Genomic DNA, 26,878 nt, shown 5'->3' on the forward strand with positions numbered 1-26,878 from the left:
AAAAATCTCCCTCTTCTCCTTTGCCTCAAGGGCTTTTATAGGGGAGTTTTTGTCAAATCGGGCGTAACCGCCACTGGGCCCCTGCCGCAGCCGTTACCTGCCAGGGCTGCACAGGTGATCGTTGCAACGTACCTATTGTTCAGATGAGTGACACGTCTTAAAGGGGCAGGCATGCCTCTGCCTGCTGAGAGACGTGGGTGCAGACTGTTGAAAAAACAGGGACTACGCAGTCAGTCAAGAGATGTGGCGCAGTTTGATCGGTATGGTTTGTTAGGTAGAAGCTTCCTGAGAAACGTCCACGCTGCTGATTTGCGAGCTACTTTGTAGCGAGCTTAGGAATACTTCGGGATTACCCTTACTAAGGTTGTTCTCTGGGGTGACTTATCCGCTTAGGGGCTGGAGCGAGCTGGTTTCCCTAGCTCGTGAGCTGAAGCAGTCTTGGAGTATTCCCTTCTGTGTAGCTCGGGGGACTTGGAGCATGTGTTGTAGCAAGCTCCTTCTACAACGAACTATGATATAGTGAGCTGGTCTATGGGCTCGTTACTTAGCCGTAATCAGGCTATGATGCTGAGCTGTTGCCCGTTCTGAGTTAGGTCCACGTGTCATCATTTCATAGGTCGGGTCAATTCATCCTCCATCAGTATATTTAATATAAATAACATTTAATACACACTCATATGTATAATCCGCGCCGGGGTGAGGCAGGGACGTCAATCCCCATCCCCGACCCCGACCTTGATTGGGGATTCCTATTAATCCTTGTCCTTGCCCCTGCCCCGCCAAAATAATCCCATCCCCACCCCCATTGGGTTGGGGAAGTCAGGTTCCCATTGAGGATGAGGAAAATTGCCACCCCTAAAAGTGTGTTCTAATAAATGACCCTAATAGAAATACATAAGAGTATATTATTTTATATTTTTAACTTTTAAATAATTAATAATTATTCATATTTTATATACTCATTTTAATAAAATTTTTATAATACAAAAATAACAATAATTAATTTTAGTTAGGTTTATTTATCAAACTGATGAAACCAACCAACCCAATTAACTCGACCCGAGTTGGTCGGTTTTCTAGTATTTTAGGTTGGCTTTGGTTAAAAAATTTCCCAATTCGACCAAGTTGGATCAATTCCACTTTGGCCATTTGTAAACTAACCAAAATCGAACGACCTAACCATGGATATATATATATATATTAATATTTTATATTTTAAATAGAACTTTTAATATGAAAAAGTTGGAATTTTCCCATATTTCTTAGTCTAAAATGTTTTATATCATAAATCTATTTTTTTAATTTTATTATTTAATAATCACACTATAATTTTTAAAATTAAATTAAATTTTTAAGTTTAAATCTTTTGAACAGACTGACCAAACAAAAAAATCGACCCAAACCAATATAACTTGAGCAGGTAGGTTTTTACAAAAGATTAGTCGGTTTTAACTAACCAACTCCCTAACCTGACCAGGTCAATTTGGTTGGCCAAATAGCTTATGACCACACCGAACCAACTAATGAACACTCATAATTTCAGTTAAATTAATAGTCTTATCTCTAATAAATAACAATAGTTTAATCTCTCATTATTATTGAAAATTTATAGCAAAAATACACAATTATTGAAAATATATTGATAATTAAAATTACAATAATTACAGAAATTACAAAAATACAATAAGTACTAAAAATATATTAACTTAGTCAATAAATAGTATAATCTCTACTAAATATTAATCAATAACTTATAACAAAAACACAATAAATACAATAAGTACAATAAATTAAATTTAAAAATTTCAATAACAGTAATTTAATCTCCAATTATTATTGAAAGTTTTCTATTAAATAGCTTAATAAAATAAATTTATACATACTTATTGAAAATACATTTATCACAAAAGACAATAAATATTAATTTTAGTATATATAAGTATATAATAAATATAGATTAAGAGTTTAAAATTATTATTAATAAATATTATTTTTTTAAAGTTATTTTCTTGAATTATTACTTGATATAAGTGAAATTAATTATTTATAATATTATGTAAAATATTAAATTATTATTAATTTCTTTATTATGTTATAATTATTTTTCTACTTTTTAGATTTTTTTTTTAAATTTGTTACATAATGTATTTATTTTAACTATTTAAAATCTAGTTATGTTAAATATTTTGTTATTTAAATACTTAAATAATATGTAAGGTATTTAAATTTTAAAATATTAATTATTTTTTGAATTTAATTTTTCCATAAAATCATAATTTATTCTATGATTACATAATTTCTTTATTTAATTTGTAATATATTAAATTATTATTAATTTAAATATTATGTTATAATTATTTTTATACTTTGAAGAAGTTTTTTAAATTTATTACATAATTTCGTTATTTTAACTCTTTAAAATCTAGTTATTTAAATATTTAAGTATTCTATAAAATATTTAAATTTCTTTGTTATCCAAATTTTATTTATTTAAAGCTATTACATATTATTAAATATTTAAAAAACTTTTAAATTGATAATCTAGAAAAAACATAATTTAAATTGTTAGTACATAATTTCGTGATATATTTTGTAAAAATATAGAATTATTTTTTGTGTTTTAATAAATATTTTAAAGTTATTTTATAATTTTGTTATAATATTTAAATTTTTTAATCCAAACCTTATTTAGATAGATATAGATAAAAAGTATGGGAGAGGATAAATAGGAATTAAAGATAATTTAGGAGAGAAACTCTCTAGTAAATTGGAGAAATTAGGGGAGATTGTTTAGGAGTAATTTTAGGAGAAAAGATTATTTAGGTTATTGGGAAAGTGCATCTGTTTCAAAAATGACATGGAATTAAAAAAATAAAAAATTCAAAAAAGGAGAAAATAGATAAATAGATTTTCTCAAAGGAGAGACTTTTAATATATATAGATTATTATTATTGTTGTATGTAGCCATTCGAACTCGACTCGCAAGCCTCATGAGCCGAGATTTATTAGGCTTGAGTTTGACTCGATTAATAAACGAGCTTGAGCTCGAGCTCGACTCGAAGAAGCTTCTTTCAAAGTAGAATACAATGAACAATGTCTTCGTTTGAAGGGTAATTTTGACATTTTAAAAAGTTGTAAGTGGCACATGTCATCATGGTCGGCCGTTAACGATTGGGACCTATTAGACATATTCTTAAAGTTCAAGTACTATATGGACACATTTTAAAATTTGGGTACCGACTTGAGAAAACCGTTAAAATTCAGGGTATTAATCAAGAATTTTCCAAAAAATAAAATACAAATGTGTAATTTGGCCGGATTAAAATTACAAATGGGTAAACCTGGATCATCGTTATGCCAGCCTCGATCCCGTGAGGCTCAAATTACATGCAGTTTCAACTCTCAAGCGACAACGCCGACAGGACAAGCCATAAGGCCCGTAACGGCATTTAACCAGATGAGTGAACTTTGGGTAATTTCGTAAATAAGAAAGAAAACGAAGGGCATTTGTATGAGATTGGCCATTCATTTAATAGGGGCCGGAAATCACTGTATTGCAGCAGGGGAACCTTTCTTGGCGTCTCTCCTCGCTTTTGATCTGAATTGGGTCGGTGCACGCTCTCTCCCTAAGCGCTGGTATCCATCGTCCTGAAGAAAGAAGTTACAAGAGTAAAGGAAGAGAGGAAATAAGGTCGGAGGACGCAGAGAAGGAGAATGTCGAAGAAGAAAGCTTTCAGCGGATCTACAATGACGCTGAAAGACTTTCATGGCGGTTCCATACCTTCTGATCTTCCTTTACCTTCTGCGCCTGGAGTGTAAGCTACCACCAAGCTTATTGATCCATTTCTTTTATTTTGTTTGTGTATCTTTGTATATCAATACAACTTCCTTTTTGATTGAATTTTCTACAGATTTAGTTCAGAAGAATAGTTTTCGTTTTTTTTTTCTTCCTGGGTTTCTGTCCTTAAACATCTGTTATTTAGTCAGATAATCGGAAGTTCAGATATTCGAGTTAGAATTTCTTTTTATTTCAGCTCAATGCCACCTTAGGCTGGATCTATGAATTGAAACCCTAGTTTTCTGAACTTTCCTATATCTATGCAGCATTGTAAGGCCTTCCGATCGCCCTGGTTTTGACCGTCACATCCCAACAGCTTGGGGAAACCCTATAGGACGATCCGATCATCGTTCAAGACCAGGATCTTCTGGGGCAACCCGTAACTTTGACGAGAAAGCTTCGTTCCTTTCCCACCCTGCACACATCGGCCGGAATTTCGATGAAGATGAACGCAAGCCGTTAGATTGTCTCTCTGTTCCGCGTCGGACCGTCAGTGATGAAAGCCTACGCCCACCAAGTCGTCCCGAACAGAAGCCAGATTCACTGTCTTCGGTAAAGTTTTCTGGATCTGGGAAGCAAGTGTCGAGCCCTGTATCTTACTCGACAAGTACTGCTGCAAGTTCCTTTCCATCGAGGTTCACTGGAGCGTCACCTGTGGGTGGTAATCCACAACCATCGAATGCTTCTAATGGCTCTACTGTTTCCAGCTCTTCTCCAAATGCGTGGGGGATGAGGAAGGAGGTGGTAGGCGTCAGTGAACCTGTTCCTTCATCTGCCTGGTCTGGTCCGAGTGCTGTCTCAAAGTTTGCCCAAGCCACTGCGCTTGAGAAGGTTTCATCAGGTAGATGGCAGTCTAAGCATCCGGTCCATCATCAGCCCGATGTTGAAGTAATAAGATTACCTGAAACTGAGGGTGATTTTCGCCCAAAGGATGGCTATGCATACAATGTTGTTGATCCAGTGAGTGAGAGGGGTGACCATAATGTGACACAGGGAAGATATACTGAAAAAGGCTGGACTGCTGCAGACGGGATACGGAGTGGTGGGAAGGAGGCGGTAGATTATGAAAGGGCAAGGTCTCCGATTTATCCAGAAGCAAAGGAGAGGAATTTGTCATTCTATTCTGATGGGGTTCGTCCAGCTTCTACTGAAGGAAGATTTGTTGGATCTCAATTACCACCACCAGTTCCTTCAGAAGTATCTGAGAGGCCTAAATTGAAACTTCTTCCAAGATCTAAGCCATTGGAGACTTCAGAACCACATCTTGTGGATTATAAGCAGGTATTTCCTTAACCACTGGGTGTTACTTTCTGCTTTATAGAGTTTGTGGATGGTTTGATTTTGACAAGTATTTAATGTCTGTTTTAATTCAGGGGCACCATCAGTCCACCAACTCTGGTCATTTAGAGACTCTTGACGAACCATGTGCAAATGCAAATTCTTCAAAACCAGGGTTAACTGGTGCTGAGGGGTCAAATCGCCTAGCTGAACGACCCAAATTGAATCTAAAGCCCCGCTCACAGCCTCTTGAACAATCTGAAGGAAATGTTGAAAGAGAAAGGTTGGTAAGCTCGTCCTGAATCTTTTTGTTAATGTTAATTAGGCTGCTCATGGAACACTATTACACTGCATGCAGAATGACATACCATTTTCTGATAACTTGAATGTGTTTAACTGTTAGAAAGACATGGAATGATGTACTGTTGGATAAAATGAACTTTGTAAGACTTTTGGTATGTTGGTAAATTTGGCGATGTTTCCTATCCCTGAATTTGCTTGTTGAATGCTTGATGAAGATCGTTCACTTATGTTTATTGTGTTGATATCCATGCTTCCTTGATGTGAATATTCATCCATGTCTTCTTGGAGTCATGGTTTAAAAATTAAAAGGGTTATGGACTCAGACATGAGAAGGTGAGGTTGAGGAAACGTATTGTTTGCTCTGTAAGACTTAAGTCATCACAACATCACCTTGTCAGCCATATCCTCAATGCTTAAGATGCCAGATGCAGCTAAGGCATATGCCTTGTATTCCTGCAGCACTTGGTTTGTGTTAAAGCTTTATTTTATCTTTTTATTTTTCTTGTTACTAAGCCATTAGCCATGACACGGTAGACCTCTAATATCTTAACCAAGTCAAAGAAACAAACAGATAAACAAGAGATAATGAAGTTCTAGTTCACTCTTTTATTCTCTTTTTATTTTATTTTTTATGATTGGAGAAATTTGTAATTTGTAGGGTTTTCTTAGTCATTTTGTGCTTCTTTGTTTGTTAATATATATTATATAAGTTGTTTTTTCCTCAAAAAATACGCTGTTCTATTCGCTTCAATTTAGTTACTTATTCTCTTTGGAATGTTGATTTGAAGTCATCTTACTATCCTACTAGTCTACCAAAAAATGTTGCCTTTTGCTTGTGTTCTGGACTTCTAGTATTTATATTTTCTAGATTGATTATCAATCAAACATTCTGTCTAACTGTTATTTTATTTTATTTTTGATTTGATTAAATATTAAAAGGTGTTAAGAAATGGTTTTAATCTTTAATCATAGTGAGGTCATGGAAGTTGATGCTGTGGGAAGGTGGTTGTAGGGTTGAGTTCTGGTATTTTAGAAATTTACTTTTCTTAATGAAAAAGCAAGCAAAAGCTATTATAGGAACTTTTAGACTTACTATTTCAGGCAGTTCCTGTGCTTGCTTTTTATAGCAATTGTGGTTTACTATTTTTTAGTAATTTCTGGTTTCTTTAGAATTAGATTAAGTTAGTGGTTCTTGCTTGCTTTAACGAGTTTGTGTGAGATTAGAAGTTCTTGGGTGTCAAATTTATAAATATAGTATAAAGCTTCACTTAAGAAATGGAATGAATATGAGTTTGATTTGGAGTTGTTATGCCATTTGAAGTACATTATCCTCTCTCTCTCTCTCACACGCACCACAAGCACCTTGGGCTTCAACCTATAGCTTGTAACATAATCTACTTTAAATTGCACATTCCACTACTAAAGGTTGCAGCCCGAAACTAGTTCTATCCCCTATATAAACACCTTCAAAACATTACCTTTTCTTCATCCTTAACCCACCGATCTATTCCTTAAACATACTATAACCATCCTAATCTCAGAAATTTACTAGTTTATTTTCCTTCATAATCTACAAATTTCATTGCTTCTCCTTAGCCCACCAATGTCTTCCTTAAACATACTATAACCATCCTAAATTAATTCTCAGGATTTTACTAGTTTATTTTCCTTCATAATCTACATATTTCATTGCTTTTCCTCCATTTAGCCTATTATAGATCTTACTCGTAAGACTTTTTCCTCTGTCCTACATCAAAAGTATAAATAGAAATTTTAGGCTGTGTTTTGTTTGACAAAAAATAAGAGAGAAACAGAGAATTGAGGGAAAGTTCTTAAGGAATTTCACAGGTTTCCTTATGAAATAAGAACATTCCTTCACCTTTCTGTCTCTCTCTTATTTTCTATCAGGCCAAACATGGCTTTAGTGTTTACAAAAATTGGGAAGTCCTATATGTAAAAACACTAGTAGTTTATTAGCCCCAAAAATTATATTAGCAGTTTATTTTTATTATGATTTATTAATTTTATTTTTTTTAAACTTTTCCTAGGCTTATGTTTTAGCCCCAAAAAGTCCCATGACTGACCTTTGCCTTACTGTTCAGATACATAAGTTATATGGGAATATGAAAATGTTCTTTGATTGGAGTTCGATCTTTATAGTGTCCTTGTTATGCTTTATACTATTACATATTCTCTTAAAACGGGTTAGAAATTTTTGGTTTTAATAGTATGAGCTTTCTATCAAAACTTTTTTGTTTCTGGTGTTGACAATTTTCTGGGTACAGATGAAAGAAAGCTAGATTTCAACATTATATATATATATGTGTATGTATGTATATATATTTTCTAATCCACTGTAGTTGAAGTAGATGGGTCATGGGTGCAAATGTATGCAAGAAGATTTCTGTAATCCATCTAAATGTGCTTCATTAACAATAAGTTCAGTTTAGATTCAGATCAGGAAAACTGAATCTTCTGATGAGTGACTAATTATTTACTTAACTATTGAATTGTTTTTTAGCAAGAGGAACATATCGCCCTCCCACCCTTCCTTCTCTCCCCTATTCTCTTTTATGGTACTAAAAAGAAACCCTTGAATGGGTGGAAATATACGCTGGAAAATTTCTGTAATCCATCTAAATGTGTTTTATTTGCAAAACGTTCAGTTTAGACTCGGACAAGGAAACTGAATCTTCTGAACTATTGAATTGTTTTTTGGCAAGAAGAAACTTCTCCTTTTCCTACTATTCCCTTCCCTTTTCTTTTAGGGTGCAGAAAAAAATCCTCCAATTTGCACTAATTTGCAGTGCGACCTTTTGCTGATTTAGCAACTTGTGTTATATAGGTGAATATGTTAAAAAAGATTTGACCTGGTTCTCTAAATCTAATTGTTAGCAAATATTTCCCATGGGTTTCAAGCAAAGAAAGTTGTCTGATGAGACGCCACTTGCTTTTGTTTCCAAATATTTATGAAGAATCACTTTAACATGTTATTAAGTGAAAGTATGCATTGATATCATTAGGGGGCCTGCCATGAATTGTGACATTGCACATGGCTTGTCCAGTACTTGGATTTTCTTTTCATTATAACTTCTAATGATACAAAAATCAGTAGTTCAAACTTCAAAGACTTATTACTTGTAACTGATCTAACCTTTTGATTAATGAATTAAATTTTCAATTATAAAAAAAAAACTTCAAAGACTTATTGCCCCTTCCCTTGCAAGTGAGCAAAAGATTTTGCTGTTCTTTGTATCTATCTAAAGGAGAAGTTCATTATGGTAGCATACGATCTTGCTTCCATTATAAAAATGCTGTGTCTGCTATGGGCTTAGGTTGCCTTTTCTTATCCATCTTATAGATGCTTGAGAATCTCCTTCTGTTATTAGGTTGCAGTAGTTTAAGTGGTCTAGTCAAAGTCCCTGTGGCAAGGGTAGGACTTCAGTTCGAATGGAATCGTCAATGTGTTTTGGCCCTGAATGTGCACCAGTTGGCCCGACTCTTTGTGTAGCTTATGCAATTGTTAGCTAGCCTTCAGTACTCCCAAATGATCAATTGTTAGCTCAAGCTTCATTATGTAGCTTATGCAAAGAGCTGCCCCAACTCTTTGTGTTTTCACTTTAAGACTTCACCTTAAATATGGCATTCCATTTTTCTTTTCCTCTTATGCCCTTCTCATCTTTTCTTAATTACAAAACTACCCAAATTCTGACAAGCATTGTTCAACTTCCTTGAAACTGTTATTCTATATCTGTTTTTGTTAAAAATCACCTAGCCTTCAGTACTCCCAAATGGGCTCTAAATTATTATTAATGATGATTAATTGGTGTGGAAGTAAAAAAAGTTTGTATGAGTTGATCTCGTTATTATGATTTTTCCCGGTTAGTGTATTAGAACATTTTTGAATTAAGCCTTGCACTAATTCTTATGTGCACCTATAGGCTGGGGATTCCCATACTTGCTAATCTCTAATTGTATTTGACTCAGACTTATATATGCAAAGTTTAAAATGTTGGAAATGCTGGATGGAAGTATTGTAAAAATTATAGACATAGTGGAAACATTGTGAAATATGTGAAAAATATACTATGATATTTTATGAAGTGATAAAAAAGCAGAAATATACCCCCTTTAGTAACTTATTTGTTAATAGTATAGTATACTATGTGTTAATATATGTGGTATATGTTTTTAATTTTTATTTTGCATATTACATTTTTTTGATAGGAAATGGTAACTTCCATTGATGAAGTTAAATAAAGAGTACAAATATCACCCCACCCACAGGATGGTTGGAGAAGTCAAAAACAGAAAATGCCTTACAAAAAAGCCCACAACAAAGCCTCTCTATTATCTCCTTGCTTAGCTAAAGCATCGGCCATTCCATTTGCTGACCTTCTTACCCATTTAAATTTCACCCCAAGCTCCCTTTTTAAGCTTACAATCTCTCTTAGAGGCTGTCTAAGTGACCACACTCCCAAGTTTCTAGATTGCATCCATCCACCCTATTACTAGCTTGAAGTCTCCTTCCACTTCTAAGTGCTCATTCCCCATTGTTTTGCCAATCTCAGGCCTTGACTTCTGCCCTTAAGGAATCTCCTGCTCCAATCTGGCCCGAGTGTAGGGCTAAAACTCTTCCTTCCTTGTTTCTGAAAACACCCCAACTCCCGATAGACCTGGATTACCTAATGAGCTTCCATCAAAATTTAATTTCACCCTGAACTGAGGCTGTGGGGACCAACTCTCTTGAACTTAAGGGGAAGAGGGAGAGGATACAACAATAGAATTCCAACTCCTAATTAAAACAATTGAGGAGAAGTCCTTGAAGAGCTTTCAGCCGATGTAGAATCTTGATGGTAAGGCCCTCAACAAGTGCTTCCTTAGATTTTTCTTGCCCTTGGAAAATCCTATTATTTCTCTCTTCCCAAATTGACCAAAGGAAGGCTTCTCTTGTTATTTTCCACATTACCCTACCTCTTTTCTTTGGTTGTTGGAAGAAGCTAGAGTCAAAAAGGTTCAACACACAATTCATCAAAAAAAAAGGTTTAACACACATTAGGGGGGATTCCACCTGCAACCAAAAAGAGAGGAAAACCAATCCCACAAGAAGCAAAAGGACATGAAATCAAAAGCTGAGTCACCGTCTCATCACTTCTTAAGCAAAGGCAATAAACATGTGGTAAAGGCACCAACTTAGTATGAATTTTGCATATTACATTTTCCTAATTCTATTTTTAAAATTTTCTTATTTTCTTGAAATTTAAATTAAAGACAGTAAAATTATTATTTTAATGATTTATATGTTACTATAGATATACTATGTGTCATGTATGTATATATTTTTATTCTAATAAGTAATTAGTCTACTTCTTAATCTTTGTTTTTGCTTAATTGTACCTTAAATGTCAAATTTAAATTTAAAACAATAAACTAACTAATGACTATTTAAGTACCTTATTTGTTAATAATATAATATACTATGTGTTAGAATTTGTAGTATAATCCATATTTATCATATAATATTTTCCTAACCCTATTTCTTATTTTTTCTTATTAATCATTTGTTGAATATGAAATTTAAATTAAAGATGGTAATTAACAATGATTATTTTAATCAATTATTTGTTACTCATATAAATATAAGTATATAAGATATGATATATGTTATTTTATTTAACCATTCTTTTCATTTGTTTTTATGTTAAATCTGTTAGATTTGAATAATAAATTAGCTGAGTACTATTTTACTATCTTATTTATTTTTATGTACTTGTATTTATTACTTAATGAGGTTTATTGTTCACTATGATTCTAAATGACTGGCTTGTTTTATGAATTTTTGCAAAACACTTTCCAACTTGATGTATTGTAGTGGGCTTTTATATTAAAAGTGAATATTGTTTATTAAATATTCCATTTGAGTGGTTCTTTTGTGGGGGTCTACAAAATATCTATAGACCTTCATTTATCTTATATTGTTTGTAAAGGTTTCATTTTAATGGTTTCTAGGTCTGGTTTTGAACTTTTGATTTTTATTTAGGACTCTTTTTGGGGGATTAAGTTAGGAGGGTCTACAAGATTTTCATAGACTGTCTACTATTGCATGACTTTTGCAAGTTACAACAGGGGTTTCACTGTTCATTATGCTATTCAGTGAGCAAGGTTGTATTGACATGACACGCTGATATGCCTTTTTTAAGGCTAATCACCAAACTTTTTATTTTATATGTTAATCCATGCTTAAACCTACTCTTCAGCCCTATTTTCGAAAAAAATTAAAAGAAAAAATAAAAAGCGCGTAGTACAATATTCCATTACACCCATTATGCTGTATCGTGGTGTATCGATACTTAAAACCTTGCCGATGAGTAATGTCCTGATTCCTGAGATTGAGTGTAGGAATGGGAGAGCTGAAATGGAGCTTTAGTTGGGAACGCCAAATTTAAAAAGCGCGTAGTACAAAGTTCCATTACACCCTGTATCGTGGTGTATCGATACTTTAAACATTGCCGATGAGTAATGTCCTGATTCCTGAGATTGAGTGTAGGAATGGGAGAGCTGAAATGGAGCTTTAGTTGGGAACGCCAAATTTAAGTGTTGAGCTGGAAGAACTGAGCTCTACAGAAGCTTCCATTTCTTCGCAACCTCCTCCTTGTCTCCTCTTCTTATTCTTATTCTTTTTTTGTTTTTTTTCCATTTTCTCTGTTGCAATGATAGATTTATGGTAGGAATACATCCTTACCAGATAACACAAGCTTTGTTGTATTTTCTACTATTCCCTACCAGATTTATGGTAGGGAATGCCAAATTTAAGTGTTGAGCAGGAAGAACTGAGCTCTACAGAAGCTTCCATTTCTTCACAACCTCCTCCTTGTCTCCTCTTCTTATTCTTATTCTTTTTTTTTTTTTTTTCATTTTCTCTGTTGTAATGATAGATTTATGGTAGGAATACATCCTTACCAGATAACACAAGCTTTGTTGTATTTTCTACTTTTTCCAAGATGCAGTCACTAAACTACTTCCATGAGCTCCTTAGCTCCACTCATTCAATCAGTGTCTTGTTTGGCATCTTGCCCTGAAGTTCCAGTGTTCAATAACTCCAAAAACTCCACATATCTAGCACAACTCTTCAACTTATGGGTTTAAGGTATGTAAATCCCCTTTCCCATTTTTCTTACTCTCCACTTGATCAATTATTTTTTGGCTTTTATTCCTTTCTTTTCTTTTGAATATTTGATATTTGGTGTTCTATTCTCACATACATATCACCAAGCCTGTCTGTCTGTCTGTCTGTCTCTCTCTTCCGACGTGAAATTTTCTGTCTGTATTTTCAGTAACATTGACATTTTAGATGAATTACTGTGTTGAGCAATAAATGTTTTGTGTATATCAACCAAATTGGTTGACAATGACCATAATTTTTTGACACATTGACATTTGTACTTTTAAGATTCATCTTAATGTTTTTGTTACTGGCGAAATATGTTAAGCCAACATTTCTGATATTTCTTGACTTTTTAAACCATTGTTTTAGGATTATTAAATGGTAAAAATTAGCATTTGACCTTCAAAATAAGAATTTCCTCATTAATGACTATTAAATGGTAATAATAGAAGTAAATCTTGAATATAGAAACAAGAATTTACAGCCTCTTCATATTACATTTTCACTGGTTCGTACATGATCAAAAAGAAAAGAAAATAATTCTATTTGGTATAACTGTATAAGGAAGATGTAAGAATGGTTATTATTCTCTTGAGAATGGTTAACTGAACCACACTGAACAAAGCTCGGGAAGCTCAGCCGAATATGAACTATGCTCATTTAGTTATTGTGATATGTTTGGTGTAATTGATACATCAGATATATTTGATATAATTTCTGCATTAAATCAGAGTTGAAATCAAATCTGTAGAAAACATTCCAGTATAAAATATGGATAAAAAAAGGAAAATTAAAGGCAACATAATTTATCAAAAAGGAAAATCTAAGGCAACATATAAAGCAGATGTGCACCGCCAATTCTTACAATACCAACTAAAGAAGATCAACATTAGGCACCTACCATAGTCCTCTAAGTCAAATTTGAAGAACCACACTTGGGAACTCAAACAAGCACTGGTCAGCCTAAGAACATGCCTCAGATTCATCCTCAAGTAGCCAAATCAATGTTTACATGGAGGCACGAGGCAAGGCACCGGGACCTTTAGATGCATAAAGCACAAAGCCTCAAGTACTTTTTAAGAAAAATATGAAACTAATGTGAGATTATAGAAACATGCATGATAGTATGTTGTTTTGATCAGATCATGCATAATAGGTATATTATTATCTAATAGAAGCATTAATGAATAAATGATAATGCAAACAATGGAGTTAAGTCTAAATGATTCTACAGACATAATGCTATATTATTATTATCAAATAGAAGCATATGAATGAATAAATGATAATACAAAGGAATTAAAGAATATTATGATCCTTAGATAGAGGTGTAATCATGACCCACTTTTGTGGGCTGCCTACACTGTAGTGGGCCTTATTGTGCTGGCATGCGGGCCTCAGCAGACTGTGCCTTCATGTCATGAATACTCAAAAGGGAAGCTTGGCACAACTACCGGACATGCTCCTTTTTGATTTGCATCATCTGGTGAACCATCAATTGAAATGTCACGTCCTCCTTGATCTTGGAATCTGTCATTTGCATCTAGCCAATCCTTCAAACATATGCATATCTCCAAACTTTCATCATTAATATAGCTTCTCTTGTCCTTCAATACCCTGGTACCTGCACTAAAACAATTGTGGCCCGTTATCCAAGCCGTGCCATGCTTGGGTTGTGGTCTGTGCTGGCATGCCCCAGTTGTTCATGTTGTTTTGTGTTGGCTCGTGGGCCTCAAAACCCAAGCCCGACATGGAATGGTGGTATGAGCCGGGCTTGGCACTACCTGTGTTGTGCAGGGCTGAGCTGGTGGCCTGACCCACTTTACAGATCCATCTTTAGAGAAAGTTATCAAGTTCTTAGAAACCATTTATTAATAACCATAGGGAAGCTGTTATTGTTAAATAATATATCATAAAAACATTAAAGCTTAGTTACAAGCACATGGTTTAGAATGTCGAGAAATGTTGAAAATGTTGCCTTACATATTTTGGTGTTGAGACCCCCATTGACAGAAACATTAATGTGAATATTAGAAGTACAAGATGATCAATCAATGTGATGAACATTTCGGTCAATGTTGACTAAATTGGTTGATATACACTATATATATATTGTTCATTACAATATCTGGTCTCAAAGGTTGATGGTACTCAATATATAGACAGAATATTTCATGTGGTAAAAGAGAGGAAGACAAATTTGTTTCATGATATATGTGAGAATAGAATAGCAAGCATTAAACAATCAAAAGAAAAACAAGGCATGAAAGAAAAAAAGCAACCCTCAATTGGAGAGATTAGATAGAAGGGGGGGGGGGAAGAAGGTTTGCATTATATACCACCTACACGTTGAGGAGCTGTGCCAGATTTGTGAAGCTTTTGAAGTTGTGAAGCACTAGAACCTTAGGGCAAGATGTACACCAACAGATTGAGTGGAGCCGAGGAGCTCTTGGCGGTAGGCTTGCAACTTCATCTTGGCAGCAGTAGACAACACATGTTCATCTTATTTGATAAGGATGTATCCTTGCCATGAATCAGTTCCTGCAAAATAGAAGATGAAAAAAATGAAACAAAGAGGAGATTAGGATCGCCTTATCCCTTCCACTACTGCCATAACTTCAGTCTTCAAAGAGTCACTGATACGCGATGGAGGAGGAAAAAAACTTTGTGGAGGCGAAGAACTTTCTGTTGGAAGAACTAAGAATCGGAGGGCAGATTAGTTTGAAAATCAGAGAAACCAAGATAGCTACGGTGATGTTGGTAGGATTGAATGTGGTAGAGTGGCTCACTGATTTTATAGTTGCAGCGAGTACAAAAGGGAAGGATAGGTGCTGGAAAGAATTCCAAGCAGAGATGGGAAGGAGATACGTGGTGGAGTGCAGGAAAAATAAAAAAGGATTCTTCATAACTCTCTCAGAGCATTTTAACAGTACCAGGAAGCAAATGGTCTGCTTCCCAGAAGGAAGAACTTAGGGGTGGACTGAAATAGCCAAGGCATTGAGAGAGTTTATGTCTAGAATGAAAGCGAAGAAGGAAAAAGTTTTGGAAAAGAAGATAAGAGAGGACCTCTCGAGGACAGAAGTGGACCTGGAGTCCCCCAACCAATTGGTCCCTACTGTGATGCAAGATGGAAATAGAGCGGCAATCTTGTTATCGGCAGATAAAAGAGAGTGGTCCAGTAAGCTGGTTGTTGAAGTTGATAAACCAGGGAAAACCTGGGAGGAGGTAGCTATATTGGTGACAAAACAGTTGAGGATGAAAACCACATTTGTATTAACGCCTTTTGATGGGTGCAAAGCTCTGCTTGATCCTCTGGATAACAACCCAGAAGTTGAGGTTGTATGCCTGCAAGACAAGCTGGGCTCGGTGAATATTTTCAGGTGGTCTCCTTCATCAAACTTGAAGGAATTCCCAGTAATGGATGGGGTAAAAGTGCGTGTGGTTGGTCTACCCTTCCATCTTTGGAAGGATGAAGTAGCAAAATCCATCGCAGCACTGTGTGGAGCAAGGCTGGCTGGTGTCTTTTGGGGAGACCTCAGGTCTGTAGCCCATCTATTGAATGGGGTCAAGCCTGAGGAGATTCCCAGGAAAGTGAACCTGAGAGTTGAAGGAGCTTTCATGGCGGTCTGGTTGACTTCCTCCATTGAAGCTGAAATGTGGAGGGATGCTCGAAGGGAGGAAGATGGTAAGACTGAAGAAGAAACCTTACATGGCAGCAAGGGGTTGGCAATCCTACAAAGAAGAGAGATTTACACAGAAAAGGCCAAGCAAGGTTTTGGAAATTCAAAAGCCTTGCTGAAGATGGGAAGTCTCAAGTGTGTTCTACAAGGCACTAGCTGGGCCTCTGACAGATCATTTGCACAAGCTGTCACAGATGGCATTAAAACCAATTCCTTAAACACACATGGTTGTTTGGGAAAAGGTGATAAGGGGGCTGCAAGTTTTCTTGAATTATAGTCAAAGGACAAGCATAGTTTTCAAGGCGCCAAGGCGAGGCTAGGCGACTGGGGGGTGCCTAGTTGCCTAGTCGCCTAGGCGATGGATTTTTTATGTTAAAAAACATAGATCCTAGGATAGTTCTCTAGGTACCATAACCATATTTCTTTAATAATTATTCATGATTTTCATAAGAAAAGTATAAATTTCATATTTAAGTACAGAAATTCAACATATTCATGAGAAGAAAAGGAAGAAGGAAAATAAAATTCAAAAAATATAGGGCTGAACCCTTATTTTTGTTATAGGAAAAGAAAATAAAAAGTATTGGTAGTAGTAGTAGTAGTAGAAGAAGAAGAAGAAGAAGTAGAGGAAGAATATATGGAAGGGGAAAATGTGCTGATTAGATAAAATTTTTAGTTCTTCCTTATTGGTTCAGGTTTTTAAGTCTTTGAGGGTTCAATACAGCCTTTAACAATGTTTGTGTTGATTAAACCCAAATAAATAAGAAATTAATAAAAAGGAATTAGTATATAAACACACAAAATGATTATTTTATTTTAATAATGTCTATTTTATAATTATAATATCAAAAAAGAATGAATAAAAAAGTTTTTTTATAGTAGGAAGTAGAAAACTGTTAGGCGATTAGGCGAGGCGAGCCTCAAAGGTCGCCTTGACAACTATGATGACAAGTGGGAAGCTGAACTGTTGGGCCACTTGAAGTTATTTAGGACCCAACCCAATCCAGGCCAGGTAATAGTGAGTGGGCCTTCTCAAATTGGTGGGCCTGGGCCAATTTATAGAAGAAAGGACAGAATTAGTGGGCCAAACTCTATGGGCTTATCTAAGGGGGGACAGGTCACTTGACCAGGCAGGTGGTGTCGATAGAACTACAGTGGGTCGTGTCAGAGAGAGCTTCCAGGAGTTCGCCGGAAAACTGCAAGCCGAGGTGCCTCAGGTGAAGTGAAGCAGAGGACAATTCCAGCATTTCTGATTCAGATGATACAGTCAGTTTAGGGAGCATTGACCTGAACAGTTCGAGAGATGTGTTTGATGAAGAGAGCTTGGGTACGAAGCTGCTGTTTCAAGAGAACAAGCAAGATGATGACCCACAAACAGGTGAAGGAGTTGACGAGAACTTCTTGGTTTGGCTGGCAAAGGATGTGGTACAGGTACGACCTGCATTTGCAAGGGAGATCAACCCAATAGTATAGGAAAAACAGGATATCAGGTCGGTAGGGAAGAATTCCAACACTTCGAACTGTAATGGGACACTAGAAGAAGGACATCATGGGAAGAAGAGTTCAGCTGCTAAAGGGGAGAGGGTATTGAATCCAACTGTAGACTCTCTAAGGCAAGCTCAATCGAAGGGAATCGGTTTAGGCCTTTCTCTTGGTGCGAGTCCCCCTCCATTGTTTGCTGGTCCTTCGGTCCCCAACAACAAAGGTATGGTTGTCCATTCGGTTTTGGTTACTGATGTGCCTTCTGTGCTTGAAATAGATATTCCTGCATCCCAAGCAGAAGTTCCAGTTAGGGGGAAAAGAAGAGGGAATAACAACTTTGACAGTGAGCTGAGAGAGGGAAAAGGGACACCTAGAGAGAGATAGAAGGTGGAATTAGAGAGAATTTGGGAAATGATTTGCGCTTTGTTGGAGTATAAGGAGAAGAGGAATTAGATCAAAGGGAGAGAGCAGCAACTTATTAAGAGGAGGAATATTACAGAAAGTCCAATTTGGGGGGAGAGGTGGCTGAAGATAATGCTTTATGTAGGAAGAATGAGGGGAATAATAAAAGGAAAAAGAAGAAAAGATCAGAAGTGGAAAGGTTGATTTCAGATATTGAGGGTGGTACTGAATTTAGTGGGAGAGGGGAAAGAAGGAAGATTCTGCCGTAAGGTGGACTCTCTTGGGAAGGGTGTCTGAAAGGAGTGCTCAATGAAGATTATTAGTTGGAATGTGAGAGGATTGGGAAGTGAAAGAAAGAGAAGGGCAATTAAGGACTTGCTAAGAAGACAGAAACCGGACATAGTGTTGATATAAGAAACCAAATTGGCAGAATTGGATAGAAGATGGGTTAGAAATGTGTGGAGATGAAGAGGAGTTGGTTGGACTTCAGCTCCTTGGGGGGCCTCTGGAGGTTTAGTAACATTATGGAGAGAGGATGCTATAGAATCAATGGAGTTAATTGGGAGATATTCAGTGTCTTTAAAGGTGAGGAATGTGGGGGATGGCTTTACTTGGGTTCTAATCAATGTCTATGGGTCCAACACTTATAGAGAGAGGAATGAGATGTGGGAAGAATTGTATGGCATTCGAGGTTTATGGGAGAGTCCTTGGTGTCTTGGGGGGGATTTCAATGTAATTAGGTTTTGTAATGAATCAAACAATCCCCAAAGAACAGTCACAACCAGTATGAAAAAAATTAATGAATTCGGTAATATTTGTGGGTTAAAGGAGCTACCCCTCTCACAAGCCAATTTTACTTGGTCCAATTTCCAAGAAAACCCTCTTTGTTTGAAATTAGATAGATGTCTCTTTAATGAAGAGTGGGAGAACCATTGGAGGAACCTGATGGCTAGAGCCTTACCCAGAGTCACTTCTGATCATTGCCCTATCCAGTTAAGTCCTAAAAGTTTAGCCTTTGGTACATGACCGTTCAGATTTGAGAATATGTGGTTGACTCACCCGGATTTTGTGAATCTGATTTGGGATTGGTGGAGGGAAGAGGTAAGAGGGGTGAAGTGGAAGGGAGTGAGATTCCACAAGAAGCTAATAAGGTTGAGATCCAAGATCAAGGATTGAAACAGGGAACACTTTGGAAGGATAGAGGAGCAAAAAAGTAACTTGGTGTCTAGGATTGAGGAATTTGATTCCAAAGAAGGCCAAAGGACAATGAGTGAACAAGAAAGGATCTTGAGAAGAAACTTAAAGAAGGATTTGGAAGAGGTTCTTCTGAGAGAGGAAATTTCCTGGAGGCAAAAGTCAAGACATAGATGGATCAAGGAAGGGGATGGAAATACAAATTTTTTCCATGCGTTGGCTAATGGGAGGAGAAGGAAAAATTTTGTAGCTAAGTTAGAGGTAAATGGGGTGGAAGTCACAAATCAAGATGAGATAGCAAGATTGTTTGTGGATCACTTGAAATCAATCTATAGAAAACCTTTGATTAAGAGGCCAACATTGGAGAATTTGGAGTGGACTAGGTTATCTGAAGAACAAGTGTTTTTGGTTAGAGAGGGATTTCAGTGAAGTAGAGATCCGATAGGCGATATTTTCAATGGATAGATCCAAAGCACTTGGCCCAGATGGCTTCATAATGGCTTTTTATCAGGACTGTTGGGATGTGGTAAAAGAAGATCTTATCGGGGTGTTTCAGGAGTTTGCAGATACGAAAAGGGTAAGCCCTGGAGTTAATGCCACCTTCTTAGCCCTAATCCCAAAAAAGATAGATGCGAAGAACCCTAAGGAGTACAGGCCGATTAGTCTGGTTACAAGCATCTATAAAACTCTGGTCAAAGTGTTGTCCTTGAGAATTCGAGTAGTACTACCCTCCATTAGTCAAGCACAAGGTGCTTTTGTGCAGGGAAGGCAAATAACAGATCAGATCCTAATAGCAAATGAGTATGTGGAGGACATGAGAAAGTCGGGGAATCAAGGTTTTGTATGTAAGTTAGACTTGGAGAAGGCTTATGATCTTGTGGATTGGAGCTTTTTATTAGAGGTCCTTGGGTGCTGTGGTTTTGGAGATAGATGGTGCAACTGGGTAAAGGGTTGTATTAGCTCCTGTCATTACTCAGTTTTGGTGAATGGGTGGTCAAATATTTTTTCCCTACCTGTAAAGGCCTTAGACAAGGTGACCCTCTCTCCCCATTTCTTTTTACCTTAGTTGTAGATGTTTTCAGTAGATTAATCTCTAAGGCAGATAGGGAAGAGGAAGTGAGTGGCTAGAAGATAGGAAGGAATAACATTAGGATAACCCACCTATAGTTTGCTGATGATATCATAATTTTTTGTGAAGGGGGTGACAGGCAAAAAGTGAGGAATCTTAGAGCATTGATACAACACTTTGAGGAGGTATCAAATTTGAGAATAAACATGGAGAAGGGTTGTGTGGTAGGTGTGAATATGAATGAGGGGATCATCCAGATTGTGGCAGATTGCCTAGGTTGTTCTGTCACTACTTGGCCTCTACAGTACTTCGGTCTCCCTTTAGGGGCTAATCCAAAAGATAGTAGTTTCTGGACCCTAGTGTTGGAAAAGTTTGAGAAAAGATTAACTTCATGGAAAAAGAACTACATCTCTATAGGGGGTAGAGTGACTTTATTGAGAGCTACTCTAGAAAATCTACCGGTCTGTTTTCTCTCCGTTTTCAGGATTCCTATTAGGGAAGCTAAAAAGTTGGAGAGATTAATGAGAAATTTCCTTTGGGAGCTAGTGGAGGAAAAGAAAGATCACCTAATTAACTGGGAAATAGTTTCTAGGAGTAAAGAGGAAGGTGGCTTGGGACTAGGAAGGCTAACTCTCAAGAATAAAGCTCTCTTAAGAAAGTGGTTGTGGAGATGGCCTAGAGAAAGGGAGAGGTTGTGGCATGAAGTGATAGCTAGTATACATGGTAGACTGGAAAATGGTTGGGATGCGGGTGTATCACGTCAAGCTACGTTGGCTTCCCCATGGAAAGCAATCCAGTGTATCCTCCCTCAGTTTCTCAACTTTGTCAGGTATGATGTTAATTCTGGTACCTCTGTTTTATTTTGGGAAGACACTTGGGTGGGTAATGTTGCCCTAAAGGACCAAATTCCATCTCTTTATTCCATTTCCCTTTACAAGGAAAAGGTTCTCTCTTTTTCTCCCATCTCCTTTTTCACCCCCTCCTTAAGTTGGGACTTTGGATTTCGGAGAGGCTTGAGGGATGGTGAACTTAACAGTGTTTCAGATTTGTTGTCCCTTCTTGGCTATGTCTTCTTGGACTCCCGTAGTTTGGATGTGAGGTTATGGTTCCCTCACCCAAAAGGTTACTTTACCTATGCTTCCATTTTCAAATCCCTTTGTTCTTCCCAGGGACAGTGGGGTTTTCCAATCTCCTTTTTCACCCCCTCCTTAAGTTGGGACTTTGGATTTCGGAGAGGCTTGAGGGATGGTGAACTTAACAGTGTTTCAGATTTGTTGTCCCTTCTTGGCTATGTCTTCTTGGACCCCCGTAGTTTGGATGTGAGGTTATGGTTCCCTCACCCAAAAGGTTACTTTACCTATGCTTCCATTTTCAAATCCCTTTGTTCTTCCCAGGGACAGTGGGGTTTTCCAACCAAGGAGATTTGGTCTAGACTGGTTCCACCTAAAGTTATTATTTTCTGCTGGGAGGTGTTCTATAGAAAGATTAATACCCTGGACTGTTTGCAGAGGAAAAGGCCTTCTTTGTGTTTGACCCCTAATTGGTGTGTACTTTGCTGGTCTAGTGGTGAGGACTGCTCTCACTTACTTGTATCTTGTTCCTTTTCTAGTGCTATTTGGAGTAGGATTTTCTCTTTGTTTGGGTGCAGGTGGAATCTGCCCATAGATTTAAGTCAGCTATTCGATCCTTCATTTTTTGTGTGGCCTACAAAAAAAGGAAAAATAATGTGGAGATGCATTAGAGCAGCTGCCTTGTGGACAATATGGGAAGAAAGGAATGCAAGGGCATTTAAGGAGGAAGAAAGAAGCACTCAAGCTGTTGAGGACTGTATATTAACTAGGGCCATTCATTGGTTGAGAACTATGGACCTATTTTATACGTTCTCCTTTGATGATTTTTGGAGAAACTGGTTAGCGGTGGCTAACAGCCATACAAGGAAGGACAGGAATTCTGTTGTGTGGATGCCTCCACCTGAAGGATGGGTAAAGCTGAATTTTGATGGAAGCAAGCCAAGGAAACCCAGGCCCTTCCGGGATAGGAGGGGTGCTGAGAGATGATGAAAGCAAAATATTAGCATTGTTTTCAGGCCCCGTGGGAATAGGAGACTCCAATAGAGCTGAGTTATTAGCGGGAGTACAAGGTATTCAGATTGCAGAACAGTTAGGAGTCCAGCACTTGGTAGTTGAAGGGGACTCTGAGATTGTTGTGGGATGGCTGACAGAACCAGCTTCAGCTATGTGGCGACATGGAGATATTTTAAGGAAAGTCAACTGGATCACAAAAGACATGGCTGTTACCTTTCATTGGGTGGGAAGATCAGCAAATGCCTTAGCGGATGGGTTAGCTAAGCAAGGGGCCTCAAGGGAACATTTATTTTGGGCTGCTTTGTAATTTTAGTTCTGGTTAATTCTGGTCAGTTCTGCTTTAGTTTGATGTAATATTTATTAGAAGAGGTAACAACTCGTGCCTCCTCTTGGGTCTACTGTATTGCCTCATATTTCTGTTTTAATAAATTATCTTCATTCATCAAAAAAAAAAAAAAAAGAGGAGGAGATTAGGAGGGGGAGGAGGTTGTGAAGAAATGGAGGCTTTTTTAGAGCTCAGTTGCTTCTTCCTGTTCAGTACTTAGTTTGGTGCTCCCAAACTCCTCATTGCCTCTTCTTTTCTTGCTCTCAATCTTAGGTCATTACTCGTCAAATGGCATAATCAACGGTAAAATCCTTGTACTTACAAGGGCCATGCTATAGTATATGAAGGTCTATGAAAATCTTGTAAAACCTTGTAACATAAACCATAAACCAATCTTAAACATGAAGTAAAAGTTCGAAAGCAGGCCTAGAATTAAGATGGAATCTTTATAAACAATATTGGAGGCCTACAGAAATTTTGTAGACCCTTGCAAAAGTACCACTGAAATAGAATCATCATTATTGAACAGCATTCACTTTCAATATGGAGGCCCACTACAATATATCAAAGTTTGCAAAGGTTTTGCAAAAACTCATAAAGCAAGACACTCAATTTGAATCTTAGTGAACAATAAATACAAGTACGCAAAAATAAAGATACTAAAATAGCAACTAGTTTTTTATTTAAATCTAATATATTTAACATATAAATAATGACAAGAATGATCAGACAACATATATTATATTTATATACTTATATTTATATTAGTAACAAATAAATGATTAAAACAAACATGGTTATTTACCATCTTTAATTTAAATTTCATATTCAACATATGCATAATAAGAAAAATTAAGAAATAGTCTTGGGAAAAACTTATATGAGAAATATGAATTAAAAATTTAAGATTACAGATGCTAGCATATAGTATATTATGTTATTAACAATTAAGCTATTTAAATGGTCATTAGTTAGTTTCTTATTTTTAATTTAAATTTGGCATTTATGTTACAATTAAACAAAAATAAAGATTAAGGAGTAAACTAAGTACTTATTAGAATAAAAATGTATGCATAACATATATCCATAGTAACAAATAAATGACTAAAATAATCATAGTTTTTTTACCATCTTTAATTTAAATTTCATGTTCAACATTGGAGAATAAGAAAAATAAATAGGATTAGGAAAATGCCATATGTAAAATTAGAATTTAAATATATACACTACAAATATTAATACATAGTATACTATATTATAAACAAATAAGTTACTAAAGGGGTGTAATTATGCTTCTTTTATCACTAGATAAATTTCGTTGTATATTTTCACATTTTTCACATTGTTTTCACAATGCAATTTTTGTAGTATTTCCATTTGACATTTTGATTGACACCAACATTTCCTAATCCTCTTTGTCAGCCTGGCTCCAAGGGATATCATCTTAGATCAAACTATTTCTTATGTAGGCACTTAGTTATGGTCAAGACAATTAGGTACGCTAATGGTCTTAGGTGGACAGGTTTCCTATGATTATGCTGGTTTGTGTTCTGGAATCTGGACAGGGATCTTGATTGATACAGTTTGGGCACTGGGAGATGTACAATAGCTTAGATGTTTGGTCTAAATGGAATTTAAAACATGGTCTTTTTTTAGATATTTTGTTTGTGTGAACATAGATTTTGGAAACATCTGGTATTTCTGAAGTGTCCTAGTACCAATAACTGTGGTAGAATATCTTTATCTTCGGTATCTTCTGGCTCTTATTCGGGTTCATACTTGATAGTTGGAAATCATAACATGATAAAAGAAAGCAGAACAAATGAGGACATTCTTTGGATGCACCCAAGCTAGATTGCGTGTGACATCTTTATGAACTTGTTCTCTGTCTAATAATATGGAGTATTTGACTTACTGAATGATGTACGATAGGTGTAACAGGTAAGGTTGGGATTTAACTTAATATAAAGTTGTAAGATTTAGCATTCTTAATTCTTCCTAACTCCAAATTGTTAGATAAAGACCATTACACCAAGGGCTGGATTTGGCTCCAAAAATGGTAGATCACATTAAGTCATTTGATTTAGGGTGCTCTGGGCCTCTGGCTTCCTATCAGGTGGGAAAAGAAAGATGCCTTAAGTCACAAGTGTTGGAATTTCTCAGAACTCTAAAATATAGTATATACTAATAAAAAGGATGTAACAGTATATTATTTATTCATTTGATTTAGATTTCTTTGTATTCATATGGCATTCAAAACTCATCAGATTGGTTACAGGTTCTTTATCTGATTATGTTATTCTTTTACTCTGCAACTATGAGCTAACTCTTTTCCCGTTGTTGATGCAGGCAGATGTTATTTGGTGGTGCACGCCCTCGAGAGCTGGTAGGTGGTTTCCTCAAGTTTTTGTATAGAGTGGTTGTCTGGTTAATTTATTTGGAGAGTTCATAAAAGTTTCCCATGGTATAATTGCTTCTATGGTAAATAATAGCGTTTTTGCTAATCTCTTGTTGCTGTGGTAGTTATGAGGAATTCTCAGTTTTAGCTGATAGCTTAATAAACAAACAAGGCAGGCTTCATTATTTACTAGTCTAGAACTAGAGCGCATCTTGCTTCTATTTTTTGTGTTTAAGAACAAACAAGGCAGGCTTCTTTATTTACGGTCTAGAACTAGAGTGCTTCTTGCTTTTCTATTTTTGGTGTTTTTACCTAAACATTGTCTTATGATGTTAGCTTGATGTTCTGCATATTCTCAGGTTTTGAAGGAGCGGGGTATTGATGATGTTTCCATCAACAACCTTGACATAAATCAACAGCCCAACAGGTACAGGCCTTTTTCAATTGTCCATTGGTAGGATTGCTTGAATTCACGACCCTGGATATTATTAGAATACAATTTTTTATAGGCATACATTAACCATAACGCATTTTTATGCACAGGATTAAACATGAATTCCCCAAGACTGAAACAAAGTCTGAGCCTGTGGGTCCACTTGCCCGATATGGTGAGAGGGCAGATAATTTTGGTCCTGATCAAAGGGTCACAAGGGATCCTGAGAGAGTAGAAATGCAGAGGAGTTCATGGCGGAATGAGAATAAGAGGAATGGTAGGGAGACTGATAAGCAGCAACAAGAACGACGTCCTGAGCCTGAGACCTGGCGTAAGCCTGCTGAGCAGGCAAAAGCATCTCCTGATGCTCCTGGTCTGCGTTATGGGAAAGCAGCAACAGCCTTGGAACTTGCTCAAGCATTCTCAAGGTCAATATCTGATCCAAAGGCAGCTGATCGCTTCTCTGGCCAGAGAGGCCTGCCTGGCCGGAACCAGGTGCCTTTTTCGCGTCTGACAGATACCCGTGAGTTTTATTCGGGTCCAACACCAAGGCGTCAAATCAATGGTTACTAATAAGGCATCTGAGAAATGGGTCCATTGGTTTTGCTTAAAGGCAAAACAAAAAAAAAAATCCATCATTGATGGTTACTATCAAGTCTAACTTTATGGCACTGGGCATTTAGAAAGTTTTAGTAGGGGATATTGGTCTGGCCCTTCAGCAAGGAAAAGAAGGTTTCGAATTCAACTTTTCAATTTTACAGATTATTGTTATAGAAAATTTATTTCACTATGCTACCTTGGGTAAGATTCCGGTTTCTGATGCTATATCTGTGGTCGTAGTTGCTTCATCATTTTTCTTCCCCCATGCCCCAACAAGTGATGGGAATCCTATTACCCATCAGATCATAAAGAATATAGATAGAATTCCTGTTCCGAGAAGGAAAACAGATTCAGAAAGTCTGGCATAGTGGGGGATCTTAAGAGACTATACTTGTTATTTGATGAGCTGCAAGGTTGAATGCAAGAATCTTAGGTGACCGGAGAAAAGACTATATACACGGTAGAAGCCTGTAACCGTCAATGAATGATAGACCAACGATATACTTAGCTTAGGGCTTGGTGTTAGGCGGGAGTAGAGCCGACTGAGATAATAAACGTATAAGATATGCGTGTTATTACTTACAAGAGCTGTGAAAAAATCAATGGTTTTGTTGCAAATGATGGTGG

General features: G+C 36.6%; 1 protein-coding gene across 1 annotated transcript; it reads left to right on the plus strand.

Moving 5' to 3' along the window:
* Positions 1-3,542: 3,542 nt before the first annotated feature.
* On the plus strand, positions 3,543-26,476 carry LOC104604952 (eukaryotic translation initiation factor-like protein). The gene is made up of 6 exons (XM_010269534.3): positions 3,543-3,815; positions 4,105-5,119; positions 5,212-5,399; positions 25,170-25,206; positions 25,578-25,645; positions 25,762-26,476. Exons 1-6 carry the CDS (start codon positions 3,715-3,717, stop codon positions 26,222-26,224), a joined length of 1,872 nt encoding a protein of 623 aa, XP_010267836.1. The 5' UTR covers positions 3,543-3,714; the 3' UTR covers positions 26,225-26,476.
* The last annotated feature ends 402 nt before the right edge of the window (positions 26,477-26,878 follow it).

This window comes from Nelumbo nucifera, chromosome 1 (genome assembly GCF_055504915.1).
Source record: "Nelumbo nucifera cultivar China Antique chromosome 1, China Antique-T2T, whole genome shotgun sequence".
NCBI classification, from domain to species: domain Eukaryota; kingdom Viridiplantae; phylum Streptophyta; class Magnoliopsida; order Proteales; family Nelumbonaceae; genus Nelumbo; species Nelumbo nucifera.

Excerpts from the sequence above, each read along its gene's own strand:
- LOC104604952 (XM_010269534.3), top strand. The coding sequence starts at position 3,715 with ATGTCGAAGAAGAAAGCTTTCAGCGGATCTACAATGACGCTGAAAGAC. Across the intron at positions 5,120-5,211 it reads ATCTTGTGGATTATAAGCAG|GGGCACCATCAGTCCACCAA; the intron begins GTATTTCCTTAA and ends GTTTTAATTCAG. Across the intron at positions 25,207-25,577 it reads GTGCACGCCCTCGAGAGCTG|GTTTTGAAGGAGCGGGGTAT; the intron begins GTAGGTGGTTTC and ends GCATATTCTCAG.